The sequence below is a fragment of the Copadichromis virginalis genome, linkage group LG10 (genome assembly GCF_057382275.1).
Source record: "Copadichromis virginalis isolate Kocher_CV1m ecotype Utaka linkage group LG10, C_Virginalis_male_GT1.1, whole genome shotgun sequence".
NCBI classification, from domain to species: domain Eukaryota; kingdom Metazoa; phylum Chordata; class Actinopteri; order Cichliformes; family Cichlidae; genus Copadichromis; species Copadichromis virginalis.
The window spans coordinates 29,489,196-29,507,976 of NC_140627.1; the positions used below are offsets into that span (position 1 = coordinate 29,489,196).

The 18,781-nt window shown below is 40.5% G+C and overlaps 2 protein-coding genes across 2 annotated transcripts in view; one reads left to right on the forward strand and one right to left on the reverse strand.

The window, feature by feature from the left end:
* Positions 1–5,340, forward strand: part of lig3 (ligase III, DNA, ATP-dependent) — a 20,171-nt gene extending 14,831 nt beyond the window's left edge. Inside the window, exons 15-21 of the mRNA XM_085470991.1 lie at positions 877–1,019; positions 1,124–1,198; positions 1,462–1,608; positions 2,082–2,232; positions 3,279–3,358; positions 3,484–3,567; positions 4,598–5,340. Coding sequence (XP_085327117.1) covers positions 877–1,019; positions 1,124–1,198; positions 1,462–1,608; positions 2,082–2,232; positions 3,279–3,358; positions 3,484–3,567; positions 4,598–4,831 — 914 coding nt within the window. The 3' untranslated portion in view covers positions 4,832–5,340. The remainder of the gene's footprint in view (positions 1–876; positions 1,020–1,123; positions 1,199–1,461; positions 1,609–2,081; positions 2,233–3,278; positions 3,359–3,483; positions 3,568–4,597) is intronic.
* rad51d (RAD51 paralog D) overlaps positions 4,762–18,781 on the reverse strand; it is a 24,022-nt gene continuing 10,002 nt past the window's right edge. The window contains exons 4-11 of the mRNA XM_085470992.1: positions 12,313–12,394; positions 11,996–12,130; positions 11,824–11,919; positions 11,610–11,700; positions 8,008–8,078; positions 7,368–7,535; positions 6,052–6,188; positions 4,762–4,824 (exon numbers count right to left, since the gene is read on the reverse strand). Coding sequence (XP_085327118.1) covers positions 6,093–6,188; positions 7,368–7,535; positions 8,008–8,078; positions 11,610–11,700; positions 11,824–11,919; positions 11,996–12,130; positions 12,313–12,394 — 739 coding nt within the window. The 3' untranslated portion in view covers positions 4,762–4,824; positions 6,052–6,092. The remainder of the gene's footprint in view (positions 4,825–6,051; positions 6,189–7,367; positions 7,536–8,007; positions 8,079–11,609; positions 11,701–11,823; positions 11,920–11,995; positions 12,131–12,312; positions 12,395–18,781) is intronic.

Genomic DNA, 18,781 nt, shown 5'->3' on the forward strand with positions numbered 1-18,781 from the left:
ACTACAAAAATAGAATTGAACTGAACTGAAATGAAATGTCTGACGCAGTCAGGACATTAAAGGCCTTTAACAAAGTGACATCTGATTGCGATGATCTGTGCAGTGCGTGTAATAGTCCAGTTAGTCCACACACGCTTCAGTCAGGCAGCTACTTCTCTTGAACAATTTTTTTCCAGCAGTGAGAATTAGTCTGATGCGAAATCTCTCCTGCTGTGTGCTGCAGGGGAAAAAGGACAGCTTCAGATGATTTCCTGACTGTATTCTCCAGACATTTGTTGGAGTTCATGTATGAAAACAGCTTTGAACGGTTAAGACAGTTTTACTTTTGCCCCCAACTTTTAATTTTGCTGTGAAAGACGGGGTCAAGCCTTCTGCAGGTGTGACACAAAGCGAAAATATAAATACACGATTCTTGCATGTATTATGTTTAGATAGGATGATGAAATTAACAAGACAGCTCCGTTACTCTGGGAAAACATAACTAAATTGGAGGATTTCATATGAAAAATGTGCAGATACAGGCTGTTACATAAGGAGAAGATGCCAATGGGTGAAATAGAGAAGCAGGTGAGATTTGAAGCAGGGGCCATTGAGGAGGCTGGCTAATGAGTGTGCAACAACATAACAAACACAACGAGAAAGGTACAAGTTTTCAAAGCGTGCTTAATGAAACGACTCGTGTAGTTGAAAACGAGCTAATAGAGCAGAAACAATAAATCAGATGAAACGCTTGTCGTAAGAGGCTGTAGGAAGTGAGTGGGAAGGAGAAAAAAAGATAATTTGAAGAGGCAGGTTTTGAGAAGTCGGTGCTGGTGGAGAGACTATTCTGTGGGAAGCAGTTCACCTAATGCTTGCGCGTCTTCTTCTACCCACCAGGGGGCATCATGTCCAGTTTTCTAATGGGCTGTTACGACCCAGACTCCAAGAAATGGTGCACAGTCACCAAGTGCTCCGGAGGCTACGACGACGCCATGTTGGCCAGGCTCCAGAAAGAGCTGGATGTGATCAAAATCAGCAAGGTCAGAGAGAATCCACTTAGAGGTTAACCAGGAATATTGAGCTGATATCATAAAATTGAAAATTAATCTTTTGTGTGTCTGTGTGTGTTTGTGTCTTAATGTAGGAGCCAAGCAAAATCCCTAGCTGGTTGAAAATCATCAAGAACTATTATCCAGATTTCATTATCCGCGATCCTGAGGTGAGATGTCACTACTCAGCACATTTGGATTTCCCAGCAGGCCTGTTCACGCAGAGCACAGTTGTATATCTGGATACTGCACACCCTTTGAATGAAATTAGAAGTTGAAAGCGTCTCTTGCGTGTATCCACAGGAATTCCTTTAAATGAATTACCCCCGAAAAGCGCCGAGATAATGACGGGCTCTGAGATGGGAGGTGTTTTTAATGCATGCAGTGACCCTTTGTGGCTTTTATATATGATTATGTGTTTCCTGTGCTACAGAAAGCACCTGTGTGGGAGATCACAGGCGCAGAGTTTTCCAAATCGGAAATGCACACCGCTGATGGCATCTCCATCCGCTTCCCCCGCATGACGAGAATCCGCGATGACAAGGACTGGAAGAGCGCCACCAACTTGCACCAGCTTAAAGTAGGATATCAGCGTTTTTGATTTGTAGTGCTTGAGAAAGAATTAGCCGCTGCTCAGTGATGAAGTTTTATTGAGACGGCACAAAAGACGTTTTAGAAATCAGCCATTCATTTAAAACTGAGGCGTATCTTCTAGGGATGCTTGTTGCTAATTGCTTTCTATTGTAAAATATGATGGGGGAAAAATGGGAGGATGTGTAGTAATACAGGTGACGAGAGGAATGGAATAATTAATCCCACTGTTAAACAAAGCACCCAGGGGGACAGCATGAAGTATGATTGAAACGGCGGGGAGGAGGAGCAAATTTGCAGTCTTCCTGCGAGTATTGACGGATGAGTTGAAATATTGGCCGAGGCAGTAAAACATGCCTGGGCTTAATTATTTGAATCCGGCACGGGTCTTCAATCTCCACTGACACAGAAGATTACATCTCTTGGCCGAAGCCCATGTTGTCATTTCATCACTCTGCACAGGAGCTGTACCGCATATCGAAGGAGAACTGCGACTTCAAAGTGACAGCAGGTCCGTCTACATCCAACGATGACAAGGGCTCATCGGGGGGGGACAGCGGAGGAAGCTCGCCATCGTCCTCCTCCAACAAAGGCGCTCCGCCCAAGAAGACGAGTAAGTTCACAAGTCACGTACATAAAGGGAAATTACATTGTTGTTGTGTGTCCGGATTTACCTAAGATTAGGTTTGAGTTACACTTAATACTTTAAAAAGTGAAGATTCAAATGACCACAATTTATTTGTGGTTAAAGACTCTTGTTTTTAATTTTTGGAAACTTCCCTTTAAAATGCCACCAATGCTATTGATACAGCTTTGTTTACATAATCAGTAAATTCATAACCTTGTATTTGAGGCAGAATAGGTATTGTTAAAATGTTTGAGGCCTCGTTGTTTCATTGTAACTGGGTTAAAGTTTAGCATCTTTGCACACACAATAAGTAAAACCCTCCAGTTATGATTGAGGTGATGCTTTGACTGTGTCTGCAACACAATGTGCAGAATATGCACTGAGCTTGTTGACAGTCTGGCCTGAGACTGAGGAGGGACCCTGAGATTTCAAATGAATCGCTTTCAACTTGCAGGCGTCTCTGCCCTTCCTGGAAACACCCACATAAAGAAAAAGTAGTCTCCATCATGCAGATGTTTATTTAAGAAAATTCCATAAATGCATATGTGAGATTTTAAGATTTATCTGCAGGTTAGTGGACATTTATTAGAGCATTGCTTTTTTTTTTCCCCTTGAAGATAAAAATATTTTTTTTAACCAGTAAATTGTTTTCCACCAATGATAATAGAATTTTACACATAAACCAAACACTCCTGTCTAGATTCTGCAGGTTTGCTCGCATCGTGCAAAACTTTATAAATATTTGCATGATGCTTTAACTGTTTTAAACTTAGTTTACGCAACTAAACACAACATTTCAGAAACTTCTAATACAGGAAATATTTCTTATCGTAACTAATCAACTGCAGTAATTTAATAGTGATATCTAAGAGTAAAGTAACTCTGTTCACCTTTAATGTCTCTACTTAAAGAAGCAGGTTCATAATTCAAGTTAATATAATGCAGAAATAAATTTGTGGACACTTTAAAGTGACCCCAGTGCTGCAAATGCTGCTTTGTTATAAGTGTAATCAATAACATGCACTCTGCAGGCAGCAGCACTCCACCCAAAGCCAAGGCGGTGAAATCCCAGCCTCGCACTCCCAGCTCAGACGCACCCAGTGCTAAGAAGGTAATGTTCTTTACATCTCATGTGCTACATTAAAGAAAAGTTTCATCGTTACAGAACACGAGAATTGCACAAGGCGCAAACCCAAAGCTGCAGTGATGACCTAACGTTAGACTGTTTCTTATCAGGTGAAGAAGAGTGAGAGTGTCCACAGCAACGGACAAACTAAAGCAAAAGCTACCTCACAGAAACTGGAGCCAAGGAATGACAAGGTTAGTAACACAACGTGTGTTTAAATGTGTTCTCTGGACGCAGTTAATGTGAAGAAACAAATGCTATTTAGGATTATTAAACTAAATCCATCTTTAAGTTTCTTTTAAGGTCTGACAATCATAAAACAAAGTAACTGTTTGTTAAAAACTGTAATCCTGTTCTAAAATTAGTGCATCAGTGCGTTGTTTATGGCTTTGACAGGTTATAGATTACAACACTCAGAGGCCAGCTGACTAATAAAATCTTGACAGTTTTAAAACTTTTTTCTCGTTTTCAGTACAGTGTTAAAGATACAAATATTCCAAATTTGGCGGTTTAGTGGCTCTTTATATTTGCAACTCTGGTAACTGCTGTCAAAGGACAGAAACAGGAACGGGCAGGGGAACCTTTAACCAGCTTATGGACTGTTTTTGAAGCTAGAATTATGTCAATAATTCCCAATTTCTGAAGAAAAGTTTACATGTACAATGTTGCGTATATGAGGTCATTAACTGAACCAGGTCAACAGGCCGGTTTGTGCTGAGTATTGGCCGAGCAGCCGCTGTGATTGTTAGATCCAACTTGAATGTTTATTCACATCCTGGTCTGACCTTTACAGAGTTTGTCTTCACTCTGTGAAATGTGGCCACCTCACTAACACCATTCCACTATCTCAAGCAATCACAAGCGGAAACTGGCTGTTTGTTCCTTAATTACTGCCACAATAGTTTATATTTCAACAAGGCCTGGGTGTGCATCCTTTAATGCAGGTGTCCCCTGTGAGACTGCAACAAATTCAGAGTTTGTAAATTCTTCTTTGGACGTGAAGAGATTCTGTTAAGGTTTACTGACTGTTAGAGTTGGACTGATATTAATCACAGACTGAGCTCTACAAAGCCTTTTTATGTCTTTATCTTCATTTCCATCAGTGACATGGTAATATTACACAGCCTGAACAGTGCAGAAAAGCAGAGCACTTTGCTCCCTTGAATGTAGGGAAAGTATTGCTGCAGGGTGTCTGTTCTGCTGACCTCACTGTTTTCCCCGTAGACACTGCTGGACATCTTCAGCGGCGTGAAGCTTTTCCTGCCCGACTCGGTGCAGGACTTTAACAAGCTGAGGCGATACTTCGTGGCGTACGACGGGGACCTCGTGCCAGATTACGACGCAGCCTCCGCCACGCACACTCTGGCCGAACCCGAAGAACAGAGCCAGGCTCAGAAAGTGACCCCCAGCTGGATCTGGGAATGTATCCGCAAGAGGCGTGTCGTAGCTCCCTGTTAATAAAAGAGGAGGAAACTACATTTTATACACTGCTTTCACCCAGCCATGAACTGCTGGTTTTCTGGTGATGTTATTTGTTCAGAGGGCAGCTCTAAGTTTGGGGATGTTACCGTGACTGTCTATGTTTTCAAATGCCACTGCTCTCAGGTCATTTTAATTTATTCTTTTTGAACCTTTCTGCTCATGCGGACCAACAGATGCAACACACATTTAGGTTGGAGGTGGAGTGCTAGATTAGTCTATGATTATATGAGGTGTAGAATATTTTGTAACAATGTAGAATATAGCCTCTAAATCATGAGTAACGTACAGTTTGACACTGATTTTACACACAAGTCTAGGATATGAACCAGTTTTGTTTTTTTTAAAATAAGCATCAAGCAATACTTTCGACTGCCTGAAGAACACTCTGATATTAAAGCTCAGCTCCTGCACTGAAAACAAACATCTGTCTGCCATTAGGAATAAACAAGCCTGACAAAGACAATAAAAATGTCCCTGTAACATCATTCCAGCGTGTCTCATTTTCATCGGTTTGTGTTTGGAGCGTCGCACTGATTTGCATTGGAGCCACTTGCAATAAAAGCTGTGGTGTCACAGAGATGAATGGCATAAATGCTGGCCTCCGAAGCTACAAGTTATGAACATGCGCGAATCTCCGGAGAGCTCTGCTTGTGCCAGATTTCCCCAAAACCATATGGAGAGAATTTGTTTTAAAAAGGCGTTGCTCCAGCTAAACCAAATACATTTCCCTTTCTCGATCGTGAGACTCCTTGTATGATCCAGTGAAATGCTGAGAGGTTTTTTTCCCTTCAGCCTGCTGCATCAGAATGGCTTTCAGGGATAATTCAGATTTGCCTTTTTCATCCGTGGGATACTTCAGGCTATGAGGTGGCTTTAATTAAATGTTCGAACGTATTCACACTCTGAGAAGAATTCGCATGAGCCTACCCAGCTATGCCTGAAAGAAACACGAGAAAAGCCTTTATATTCCTCCCGATTTTCCAACAGGTAAGAATAAAATCTCAGGCCAGTATGCCAAAGCTGCAGCAGATGACTGACAGAGCATGACGCCGGCAGTATCTAAATAGGTCAATTTTGAAGCTAATAACTGTGGCGACCGTTTTTAATTGGAATAAAGTTTAGTTATCGCTTGAATGCTAGCAGAGTACTTCAAAAAGACACTTTCTCCCAAATTCGACCCAGAAACATGCGTGTACCTTTGGTGTGACATTTATGCAGAGGATTACGGCTGCTCTCATCAGGAATCCGTCTCACCCAGTTTCCTCTTTCCCGAGGACCCTTTTTCTGAGCGACTCCACCACTGCAAGTCAAATTCCTCTTTGATGTGACAAGGCTAAGAAACAGAGCACATGACAGTTGATTTAGACCTAGTTAAACACAACGCTGCCACAATATTAAATATTCACTGGCTCGGTTCATTCTGAAGCTGCTTTGTTTCCGCTGACGACCGTCTTTTATAACTCCGGAGCAGAAAATGCAGAGTGAATTTCCTCCCATTATTTTTAACAAAAATGTTGGTTTAAAAGATCTTTGATGTCGAAGGAATATCAGTGATCGTTATCAAACCCGAGAGGATACGTTCAAACTAAGATGCTATCAAATCAAATTCAGTTGTGAAATGAAAGTAATCCCCACTGAGACATGTTTTAGTGCAGTTTCAGAAATAATCTGCATTTACTAACAAACACAGGCCTGTGTCTGAAAATTACAGTGAAAGTCCCACTGAAGAAGACCAAAGGTGAACTCGTGGTGCTAGGAAAAAAAAAGGGATGAACTAAGTGAACATCCAAAAAGTCTGAAAAACGAGTTGACCTGTCGTGGCTTCCATAACAGACCAACTCATTTCTCATGGTGGATGAACTTAAGAAATCGTTGTTTAAATTACTTAAAAACAAAAATTGGGCACAAGACTGAATTTATTTTTCAATCTTTGCTTGGTGGTGGTAGCATCATGCCCTGTTTTGCTGCCAGTGCTACTCGCACATTGCAGTGGATGGAATAATGAAGGAAAACTACCTCCAAATTCTTCAACAGCACCTCAGATCAGCAGCTAGACAGATGAAACTTTATGTAGAATTGGGATCAACACAATGACCCCAAACAAACATCAAAACTGGTTTTGGAATGGATAAAGCAACATTACGTTACTGGAATAGCCTTCCCAGTTTAAATACAGGAGGAGTGTGGACGCTAAGCATAAATGTAAGTGATCCTTATCCCCACTAATAGGCTTCTCCTTTGCCCATGCTCCTCTTCTCCAGAAATTTTACTCAAATCTGATCTGGTAGTGTTTTTAATCTCGAAGACAAACAAACGGAAAACGTTCCTCGCCTTGGCTCGTGTCTCGGCGGAGGAATAAAACATGTCTTTATCAAACCAGACCGGTTCTTATTAAAAGGGCAAACACGACTTCAAAGTCTCCATTTTAACAAGATGTTTTGACAACAACGAAACCCCTCGACAGAATCAACACTGAGCTGGTTGCTCTGCAAGTTAATGCTGCTTCTTGTACCTGTCTGGAAGACTTGATCAGCTTTGCAGAGCGCAGACTGGGCTGGCTGACAGCCGCCGCCTTCTCTACTCGCTCCAGCAGGATCCTGGTTCTCGGGATGTGACTCCACGAAACGCCGAGGCCGGGCTGCACTTCCCCGCTGCCACTTCTTGTTACATGGTTTGTTACCTGTGGGCCCAGACACCATCGTGTTAGTTTCTTCCCTCACTCTCAGGAGATTATCGCACCATGCTTTGGTACAGCTTCCCACGCGTAACACAAGCTTTAGAAGACGGAAGATATAAGTGGGACAAGCAGATCGTCCCACTTTTATTGAAAGGCTACCAAATTATCTTTATCTCCCTTCAAATAACTTCATCACTTGAGGTGAAGATCAGTTTTCTTTGGTGCATGCTTTTTAAACGTGCATACTCCTTTTTTTAAACATAATTAAAACCTGCAGTTCACTAAACAGGGTTGATTTTACTTTAAAACTATTTTTTTGAATTATTATAATCCTATTTATTAACCCAAAAAAGCAGTAAAATGTTTAGTTTTCTCAGAAAGAATAACAAGAAGTAGTTTGTGTAGACTTTAGATTGACACTGGAAGTGCATCTTGCATTTAGAGCAGCACACATCAAAGACTGAGTCATCCGTACCAAAGCAGCAACGTTGAAGTCCTTTGCCATCGTCTTAAGAGCTCCTGCCACTTGTATCATCAAGGACATGCCTGGAGGCAAAGGAAGTTGTAGAGAGGTTAGTTCATGTACAGAATACTCTCAGGCTCTGTCACAGGAACTTTCAAAGCAACTCAACAGTAGCAGCTCAAGCTAAATTTATTACAGCGAAATTTGCATTCCTAAAAATTGCTCGAGTTGACTTAAAAAAGCTGCGGTTGCTTGTTGAAGCTTGTAGCGATGCCCATGACGGATCTGTCACTTTAGGTACAGACATTTGTATTTCACCAGTGCATCGAACTGTAAAAGCTTGTTGTTCCAAAGTTTCCTAATAAAAATCTGCAAAAGTAGCAAGCTAACCTTTACATTTGGTGCTAAATTACACATATTAGCAGGCTAACCGATGGCTGGTGTCTTGGTATAGCACTACCAAATAAGCTTGGTCGCAGCTGACAAAATAAAACGACAAAAGCATGTGGTGGTAATCATGTGGCAGAAAGTAACTACAGATGGTCCACTCATTTTCAGTCATTTTAAGGCTGAAATGGTGCATGAAATATAAGGAACACTCTTTAATTGTAGCGAGTATAAAAGTCACACGGATCATGTCAACATACGTTGAGATTTTCACCTTCCTCTATTTTTTAAAATGCGTTTTTTAATGTTTTTCAGTTGCTTCCTGACTGTTTTTGCTTTTAAATTTATCATCTTGTGATCTGTTGCATGTTTAATATTTTACCAAATTCATAACCATAACAATCCAAACATTACTCTGTGCTTTGAATATTCCTTAATTAAAACCTTAAAAATGTTACCTTTTTCTTCAGAAGTAATATGAACTCTACTGTGTGCCAAACCCAAATTACTGGATACAAATTTTCCACTGTGCTGTTCATTACTGTAATTAGTTGAGCACAGCAGCAGTGTGCCCGAGCTCACAAATTACATTTGGAATTATAATCCAGCAGTAAAGGGCTGACTCCTTTTCTAAGGAGTGCATAGGAAACATTCAATGAATTCCACAGATGGTGGGCTGTAAAAACCAAAGACGTCCTTATTTACTGAAAGGAGTGCATTTGCTTCATCTATAAAGAGGACCTATTATGCTTTTCTTATTTTCTGCTGGATGCTCATATTTAAACGCAGCATTTAAATGATCTCGAGCTTCAACCTGCTCCGAAGACTGTTTCAAGCAGTTTTCTACTCTCAGCTCTGGATGACGTGAGCGAGTGTGGATAACTTTAATATGGCTTCCTCACCAACACTCCTCTCTCACTGTTGTTTGCCTGAAGCACATGTGTTAAACTCAAGGTCTGTGGGTCACATCCAGTCCTTTGCTAATTTTAATGTGGCCTATCAATCAGTGTAGTTTCTTGAAAACTGCAGGCTGTAGGTTTATTAACATTCCCAACAGTAAGCTAAACAAACACCTACTGTCAGTGTTTGTTCTTGATTGAACAGAATCATGGTTATGCAACTTTTTCATTTTTATTTTTTATATGCATGCAAACTTAAAATCAATTATTTGTTTACTCTTTTAATCCATTAACACATCACTGAACTACTTAAACTATAAGGATAAATGAACAATACCACCTACACCTCATACCTACAGGAAGTGTAGATGTAAGAAATTTCACGCTGTGGCATCTTATTACCATACCGTGCTCAAATTCAGTGAGCTCTTTCGAACAGCCCATCCTTTCACAAATATGTGTAAAGACAGACTGCATGGCTAAGTGCTTGATTTAATACACCTGTGACTGAAAACACCTGAATTCAGAGGTAAGAGATTTAGCCAAATACTTCTGTACACATAGCACCTCCAGCTAAAACTGAGTTTGACAACCCTGGTTTAAGGTGACCTTAAAGGAAGAGGAGCCAAATACATGTAAACGTACCATATTTTTCAGACTATAAGGCGCACTTAAAATCCTTTAATTTTCTCAAAAATCGACAGTGCCTTATAATCCGGTGCATCTTATGTATGAATTCTGGTTGTACTTACTGACTTTGAACCGATTTTATGTGGTACACGGCGCTCAAAAATCTGTCAAAAAATGTTTTAGTACGACTTTGAAGCTATGAAGCTGCACCGCTTGATGGATTGTTGGAGCATTAGTCAGGAGCCTCCCAGAGTAATCTGGGTCCTAAACTCCATCTCTTCAGGTTCCAAAGTCAAACGAATACTGCAGCATCACTGAGAGTTTAAAACTGTCTAAATTCTTTCATCTTTAATAAAATAATCAGTGTTGCTCCTTTACCAGGTTTTAACAATTAAGTTTAACATCCAGGCATCCATGAAAACAGAATTTATAAATTTAACAGAGTTAGAAGTTAGCAGGAAGTTAGCTCGCTAGTTTCCACCTAAACATGATATAGCATGTTCTGACTGAGAGATTTCTGAAAAAATTAAAACATACAGCTCTGCTATCACTTCCAACATAAATGAAGACAGAAAGCTAAACAGCAGTGACGTTTGTAGGGTTACTGAAGTTGGACAGCTGGTATATAATGATGTGCTACGTGACCGCTAGCGACACAGCTATGTTAGCATAACATAAACACAGTGAAGCTGGAGGATGAACGCTAACTTTTTTCCACTTGATAAAAATTAACGTGAGGGTTCCTGATGGTTAGGGACAAATGCAATCGCATGGCAGGATGTTGTAAACGGACCAAACTTCAGTCAGGAGAACAACTGAGATAATCCATCCACAATACGAGGTTAGTCATTAATATACTGCAACAACATGGGAATAGAGCCGCTGCGAGAGAATTCAGCATTAATGAATCAATGGTACGGAAGTAGAGGAAGCAAGAAGAATGAGTTGAGTAAAGTTGGACTTATTTGACTGTTTTGTTTCGCTTAATGCGCTTTATAATCCGGTGCGCCTTATGTATGAAAAATACAGTACTACAGAGGATTCCAGGAATAAAAATGTGGAGTTGAAAATGAGGCCGAAAGGTTTCCAGGTAAGAGAAATGTTATTGTCTTCATGTGTTGTGATGTTATCCGATAGTTTGATTTCATTTTTTGGATTTTCTTCTTCTGGTTTTCTCTTTGAATCGAGTTATTCAGCAATCAGGAGCTGCACTACACAGACCAGCAGAGATTGCAGAGTGCTAATAGCTTGCATTGTTATGTCTTTTTACAGGCAGGTTTATTTTAGATAAGAACCTTTGAATTTTGGTGCACTGACTGTCAGTTTAATTAGATGACAGTTTTGGAGCTTTCTACAAACATTACAAATTGAATGAAGTTCACTTGGATTACGAATTTCAATTATTTTGAGTCCCAAGAGGCCAGACTCGAATTTAAGCAATTACATATTTAATGAAAACAGCTCTATTTATAACTGACAGCAGAGGTTCGAGCTCATGCTTAAACTGTAATGGTTTGCGGTTTAATGTGACACCACAAATATTAGTGTGTTATTTTGCCAATTGCTTATGACTGGCTGTCATGCTTCCACAGATGTGTTTAAACGTGTTGTGACATTTATTTTCAGTTTTATGGCTGAAGGTGTAAAAACAGCCTGAGGTATGATTGACTATGATGGACCAGCAGAGAGAGATATCACCTTCATTCTGTTTGCCTCCCAGTAGAGGCGAGATAACAGCTGACACAGAGTCCACAATCACCGCCTTGACAGAGCCGCCGCCAACAGACGCCTAATACAAAATGTGACAAAATTAGATTGCTGAAATTTGATTCGTCTTTCTACAAAGGTTCCCCAGCTACAGAAAGACTGCTGGTGTATTTTAAGCGAAATAAAAAAGCAATTGTCAACAAACCTGCTGAAGCCCACCACTGCGAAGACTGTACAGACAGTCGAGCAGAGCGTAAACGTCAAATAAACGGAAGACGTGGATCCTCTGAAGAGCTTCCATCTGTAAAGCAGAAGTTGCTTGTTTTTATTTTCCTTCAAATAACCCAAAATTTTCAATGCAGCTTCAGGTAATTCACCTGCTCTTCTGTGTTGCTGGTTTCAGCCTGCAGCATCTGAAGCAAGCGGCTGGCAGCCAGCCCTCCTGTCGTATCGATATAGATCACACTCTGTTTCAGCTGGTAAGAAATGTGCACTGCAACACCAAAGCACACCTACAAGCGAAGGGAAGCATGTCGGGGATAGTTAAAGTTAACATGAACAATTTGTTTCGGTTAAACAGCGACTCTGGAAGGTGCATTTTCTTATTCTACGGGAGAACGGGGAATTCTAAAAAGGAGTGAATTTATGAGGCTGAAATTATCAGTGACGGAGAGGTAAGGTAGGAAATGTTCACCTGAGATTTGCCACTTCCCGGGCCTCCCGACAGCTCTGTTATCTCTCCAGTATACAAGCCCGAATCCAGCAGTTTATCTAAGCTGCAAGAAACAAGGTACAATTCATTACTCACAACTGCCATCCAATGTAATAAACCATTAAGTGCAGCCGTAGAGCCGGCAAAAACTGCAGCTGGGTAAACATAATACAAACTGAGCCTGACTCCAGACTACTCTTAAGATACTCGGCCAATTCTTAATTCCAGCTGCTTCTTGTCAAGCTCAGGCACCAACTGCAGCTTTCAAATTCATTCAGAAATCGTTGGTTTTTCATTAACTGCTTTTTGAAGGATTTTGTATCTTCCTCAGTGCTTAAGTGAACTGTTGTTTTTCTACAGGTTACAAATCTATAGAGCCTGAGTTTTAGTGAATCACAAAACATCATTCGCTTTTTAATTAAAACAATTAAGATTGTCTGATGTGGTTTAGATGTGCAGCAATGATCTATACCTAGAGCAAAAGGGATTGCAAGTCTGTTTCTTTGTTTTACATATACCTAAAAAAAAAAAAAAAAAAAAAAAAAAAAAGGTACAAGATACAAAAAGATACAATTTTCTAACTTTAAATCAGGACACAAGTAGAGTGTCAAGAAAAAGTCCAAAAGAAAAATTTTCAAATATTTTATTTTCAGTACATGTAAAGTGTACAAATGAAATGCAAAATTTACTTTCATCTGTAAAAAGGACTTCGGACCACTGAGCAAGAGTTCAGCTCTTTTTCCTTTTAGCCCAGATTACACACTTCTGATGTTGCCTCTAGTTCAGGACTAGCTCGATATTAGGAATTAACATTAGCAATGTGACAGCTGTTGCTCCGGTCCTGATGTCGTCTGTAAGTGGTGGCTTGTGATGAAGTCACACCGGCCTCAGTCCACTCCGTGTGACGCTTCCTAAAGTTCTAAATGGACTTCTAACCAACTTTCCACAAACATGCTTTGGTAAGGAATGCTGCAGGCAGCCAGCCTTTTCAGCAATTAATATCTGTGTCTCACCCTCCTTGGGAAAGTGTTGATGATCTTCATTTGGACAACTGCAGAGTCAGCAGTCTTCCCCATGATTGTATGGTTGTGTGCACTGAACAATAACTTACTCAAACTTGAAATAGAATATTATAATAATATGAGATACTGGGTTTCCGATTTTCAAGAGCTTGAAGTCATGAATGAATGAGTTCAATTCAATTTGATTTATATTGCTTCACATCACAACACCTGTCACCTTAAAGTGCTTTATATTGTACATTGTAAGCTAAAGACTGGATAATATTAGAGATGAAACCCCAACAATCAGATGATTAAACACGTTCTTCTGACACGAGGAGGAAAAACTCTCAACCGTAAAACAAACCTCAGTCAGAATCAGGCTCAGGGAGGGGCTTGACGTGGATCAATGAATGAATGAAAGGTTTTTTTGAGACATACAAGTATAATTTAAATAAATAACAGAAGATATAAAGTCTAATTTTGTGGCATGAACATCATAAAATCTCATGTGCAACACAAACTGAAACTATAGCCTTTAAATGGTGTGCAGAAATATTCTCAAGTGTAATTAAGTACTTTAAAATCAGAATCAGAATCAGAATCAGAATACTTTATTGATCCCTGGGGGAAATTATTTTTTGTTACAGTGCTCCATTTTAAACCAACATTAAGACAAGATAGACAATACACTAACTAAGAATAGTACAATATATACATATATATACATACATACATACATAAGTCACTTATAAATAAATATTTGGAAAAGAAACATGTGTAGTTATAGCAGCAAACAGTGTGTTAAGTGGATGCGTTGTACAGGGAGATGGCCACAGGCAGGAATGATTTCCTGTGTCGTTCAGTGGTGCTTTTCGGTAATCTCAGTCTCTCACTGAACGAGCTCCTGTGACTGACCAGCATGTCATGGAGTGGGTGGGAGGTGTTATCCAACATTGTCTTTATCTTGGACAGCATCCGCCTCTCCGACACCACCTTGAGGGAGTCCAGCTCCATCCCCACAACATTGCTGGCCTTACGGATCAGTTTATTAAGTCTGTTGGCATCTGCGACCCTCAGCCTGCTCCCCCAGCATGCAACAGCATAGAGGATCGCACTGGCCACAACAGACTCATAGAAAATCCTGAGAATTTTCTGGCAGATGTTGAAGGACCTCAGTCGCCTCAAAAAATAGAGACGACTCTGGCCCTTCCTGTAAAGTGCTGTGGTGTTTTTAGCCCAGTCCAGTTTATTGTCAATGTGTACTCCAAGGTATTTATAGTCCTCCACAATGTCAACACTGACCCCCTGGATTGAAACAGGGGTCAAGTGTTTCCTGGTCTTCCTGAAGTCCACGATCAGTTCCTTGGTCTTTGCCACGTTGAGCTGCAGATGATTCTGCTCACACCACGTGACAAAGGAGTCGACCACAGCCCGGTACTCTGTCTCATCATCCCTGCTGATGCATCCAACCACCGCAGTAAAAGTAAATCTTTCACATTATCATTCTCAGTGGAAACCATCCCGGTAACATATTATTGTGTGGCCTCGAGTTAGCGATGCATGGCGACGTGATGACAAAATTGTGGCCACAAGATATGGAATCTGTTGGGGACACATCAGTATTCAGGGTGACTGATGTGAGCACATAGGATGACAGTCACTGATAGTGGGCACAGCTATGATGTCTAAATGTTCAAAGATAGTTTCATGAAGAGTTGAGACACTTAAAACAGCTCCTTTTTTTAATTATTCATAAAGAATCTTTGTCTCTATGAATAAAAAACAAGGGCATAAATAAAAAGGCTGCTCCTAAAACCGGCTGTTTATTCACCGCAGCAGCTCAGTCCTGTAGAGCTATTATCACATAAAGCAGACAAACAGGAAGTGAGATAATATCTCAAGATAACCAATTTTTTTTATTTACTCACACCAAACTTGGTTTTTGAACTCGACACCCTTTGAGCTGCAAACAGTTCTGAAATCATTCCTCACTTATATATTTCTATATTAAACTGTTTCCATCCCAAATAGATTCAAGTGCCAGTCAGAGATGCTACTTTCAACTATATTTTTTCACATCAGTATAGTGAGTGATGAGAGTGTGCTTAGGATTTACAGACTTGTCAGTCTTGCTGTGGGTTTCATTGTTGCTGTGCAAGTAAATCTCCCCCGAGTTCCCCTTTTGCACGCCCTGGGTCGTTTATACGCAACCTCTTCGACCCCGGTGTATCCGCTCTCTTTATGCGTTCATGCCACAAGAAACTTAAGCGGTATATCACCAGAGCTCCATTAATTTCCTACTGAACTGAGTGAGCAGCGGGCTCGACTTATGTGATGCTACAGATGTGATTAAAAGGAAGGCCATGGTCGAAAGTTTCACAACCTGCTGTCAACATCTCATATCATTCTGGAGCTGCTTTTTAACCTCATCCTTACAACCTGACTTCACATCAGAGTTCTGCCGAGCAGGAGCAGAACGCCTGTCAAGTTTGTTTACAGCCCTGTCCATAACTTAACGCTTGAAATACTACAGAAATGCATGATTCCACATCTGTGCTTGGAGGGCTGCTCCGTCCTTTACTGGGGCACCGATAAGCTCACACATGAGTCAGCTGATTTTGGTATCTTTCTTTTTAATTAATGCTAAGTGCTTACTTCATCAAACTTCACGGGGTAATGCAACTGTCAAGCTCTCATAAACAACGCTGAAAAAGCAAAAACAATCCAATAGAGTTGAAGATGCTATCAGAGCTTTTTCCCAAAGCAGAACACATCAAGCAGTGTTTCTCAACTCCTTTATAATATCTCTTAATCACCTCAAATGACCATTTGGGCTCATTACTGCTTGGATTTGTTATCTCTTATGCATCTACAATTATTCTGACAGGTGGGAGGAGTAATTCAAGATGCCAGGGGTTACAGCAGGTACAAACACCCTGCCATGTTCTGCACAGACAATGATGCACGATTCTCCCAGCTGAGTCATCAGTACAAACGATGAACAACTCCATTAGCAGAAAAACATGTCTTTTAGATAAAAAGTCAAAAGGTACAAATCCATTTCCATAAAAATGTAAAAATAGCCAACTGCAACTCTCACTGCATTACTTCATTAAGAAGCATCAAATCATCGCTATGGTTTATGGAAACCTGATAAAATCTCGAGCGGCTTCACCTCAATGTTTATTTTAAAATCCATAGTGTGCACCTTTGTTCCCAACTGTAACGACAAAGTATTTTATGCAGCTCCGATTTTCACTTAATTTAAATGGAAAAGGTAAGCAATATGTATGAAATACAGAACAGGAAGAGCATTCACTCTCAAACTGAATTACTACGACCAATGGCCATAAAATTGCTAATTCTCCAATCATGTAGACCAGCAGTCCCCACAGACCGGTTTATGCTCGACAATATTTTCACGGACCGGCCTTTAAGGTGTCGCGGATAAATACAACAAAATAAAACTAGTACCGGTACCGAAAAAAAGAAGATTTATTCATAACACACGTGAAAAGACCCAGGAAAACCGAGTTAACGATAAAAACGATAACAAAATAACACTGAAAACCAATAAAAACCCTGAAAACCATACATTTCACACCTGAGCCTCAACTCTCGCGGACCGGTACCGGTCCGAGGCCCGGGGCGGGGACCGCTGATTTAGACGACGACTCACTGAGAAATATTAAGAAAACTGTCAGCTGAAAGTTGAGGAAACCAGAAGCTGCTGCAGGCGAGAAAAACAGAGTTTTTGGTGTGTTTTGGTCGATTTTTTGTGTTTTGTGTCAACGCTGACGGCTGAGCCTAAATGCTTACTGAGTATTGCCCCAAATATGTCGATAGCAGACAACACCAAAAACTGTCAGCTGGTTCAGAAACTGACAGCTGCTGGTAACAGAATACAAAGTCACATGTAGACTCCTCTTATTCTTCTTACATCACTTCTACTTTAATGACCAAAAAAAATAGAGTCATTTTATTCTGCAGTATCAGTTTATATTTTAATCATACAGTCAGGTCTGTTGACAATGAGGCAATTTTGTCTTCTCATTTTGTCCCACTACATCTCCCCCATGGATTTAAAATCAAACAATGAATGTGATTGAAGTGCAAATTCCACCTTTATTTCAAAGGGTTTAGCAAAAGTATTGCATTAACTGTTCAGTAATTAAAGCCATTTTTATACAAAGTCCCTCATTTTCAGAGGCTCAGAAGTAATTGGAGAATTAACTGACAAGCAGCGTTATGGCTGGATGAGACTCGTTCTTTCCAAAAAACCTGAACTTTATTCCAAGTGTTGAAGTTGCATTTAGTAGCTGTTCACTGTTCACAAAGATATGACGATGGAAGTGAAGCAGAGCATCGTTAGATTGAAAAACCAACTAAGACATATAGAGAGGTGGCAAACAGTCAGCTTCCCAAAACTGCAAATGCTCTGCTCAGATTAAGCAAACGCTGCAAAACTGACGGGACAGAGCTTCGCAGTGCAAACGGATGATGACCTAAATCATACTGAAATAACATTTTTCAAAGGAATGGAAAGGGAAATTCTTCAAACACCAGGTCAGTCACCTCTTGTCGACCCAACAGAGCATGCTTTCAGTTACTAAAGACAACACCGAAGGCAGAGAGACTCTTAAACAAGCAATGCCTGCTGGTGGCTGCAGTAAAGGCCTAGCAGAGTTTCTCTTTGTTAATGTCTATGGAGTCTAGAGTGCAGGCAGTCCATTGACAGCTGAAGATTTTCAGGTATTAAAAATAATCCTTATATATAAAATTATGTTACTATTGAGCATCTAAAAATGGGGCACTTGCTATAAAAATCTATACAATTCCTCAGCAGTTAATGAAATACTTTTGTTAAACCTCTTAAAGCTTAAAGTTTGCACTTCAATCACATCTTTATTGTTTGATTTCAAATCCACTGTGGTGGTATAAAACAGCGCTCCGACCTTTTTTTGCGCCACGGACCGGATTATGTCCGACGATATTTTCACGGACCGGCCTTTGAGGTGTCACAGATACATACAACAAAATAAAACCAGTAACAATATTTCACACCCGAGCCTCAACTCTCGCAGCCTGGTACCAAACGACTCACAGACTGGTATCGGCCCATGGCCCGCTGGTATAAAAGGTAAAACTACAAAGACAAACAAAAATAAATAAATAAATACCTGAAAACACTTGGTTTGGTTTAACCCTTTGCCAATGTGTCTTGATGCATCCACTGCAATGATCAGAATAGCCTTTATAAATATTGGCTGGGTATTTCTTATTATCATGAGATTTTGCACAGGAGGAATTGATGAAGAGGCCAATCGCAATAGTTCTGGTCTGCGTCGACCTGACGTGTGGTTACATTTCTAGACAGGAGAACGTCAGGTTACGCTGTAGGTTATGGCATCGGGCAGGGGTGGGAAGTCCAGGCCTGAAGGCCTAGA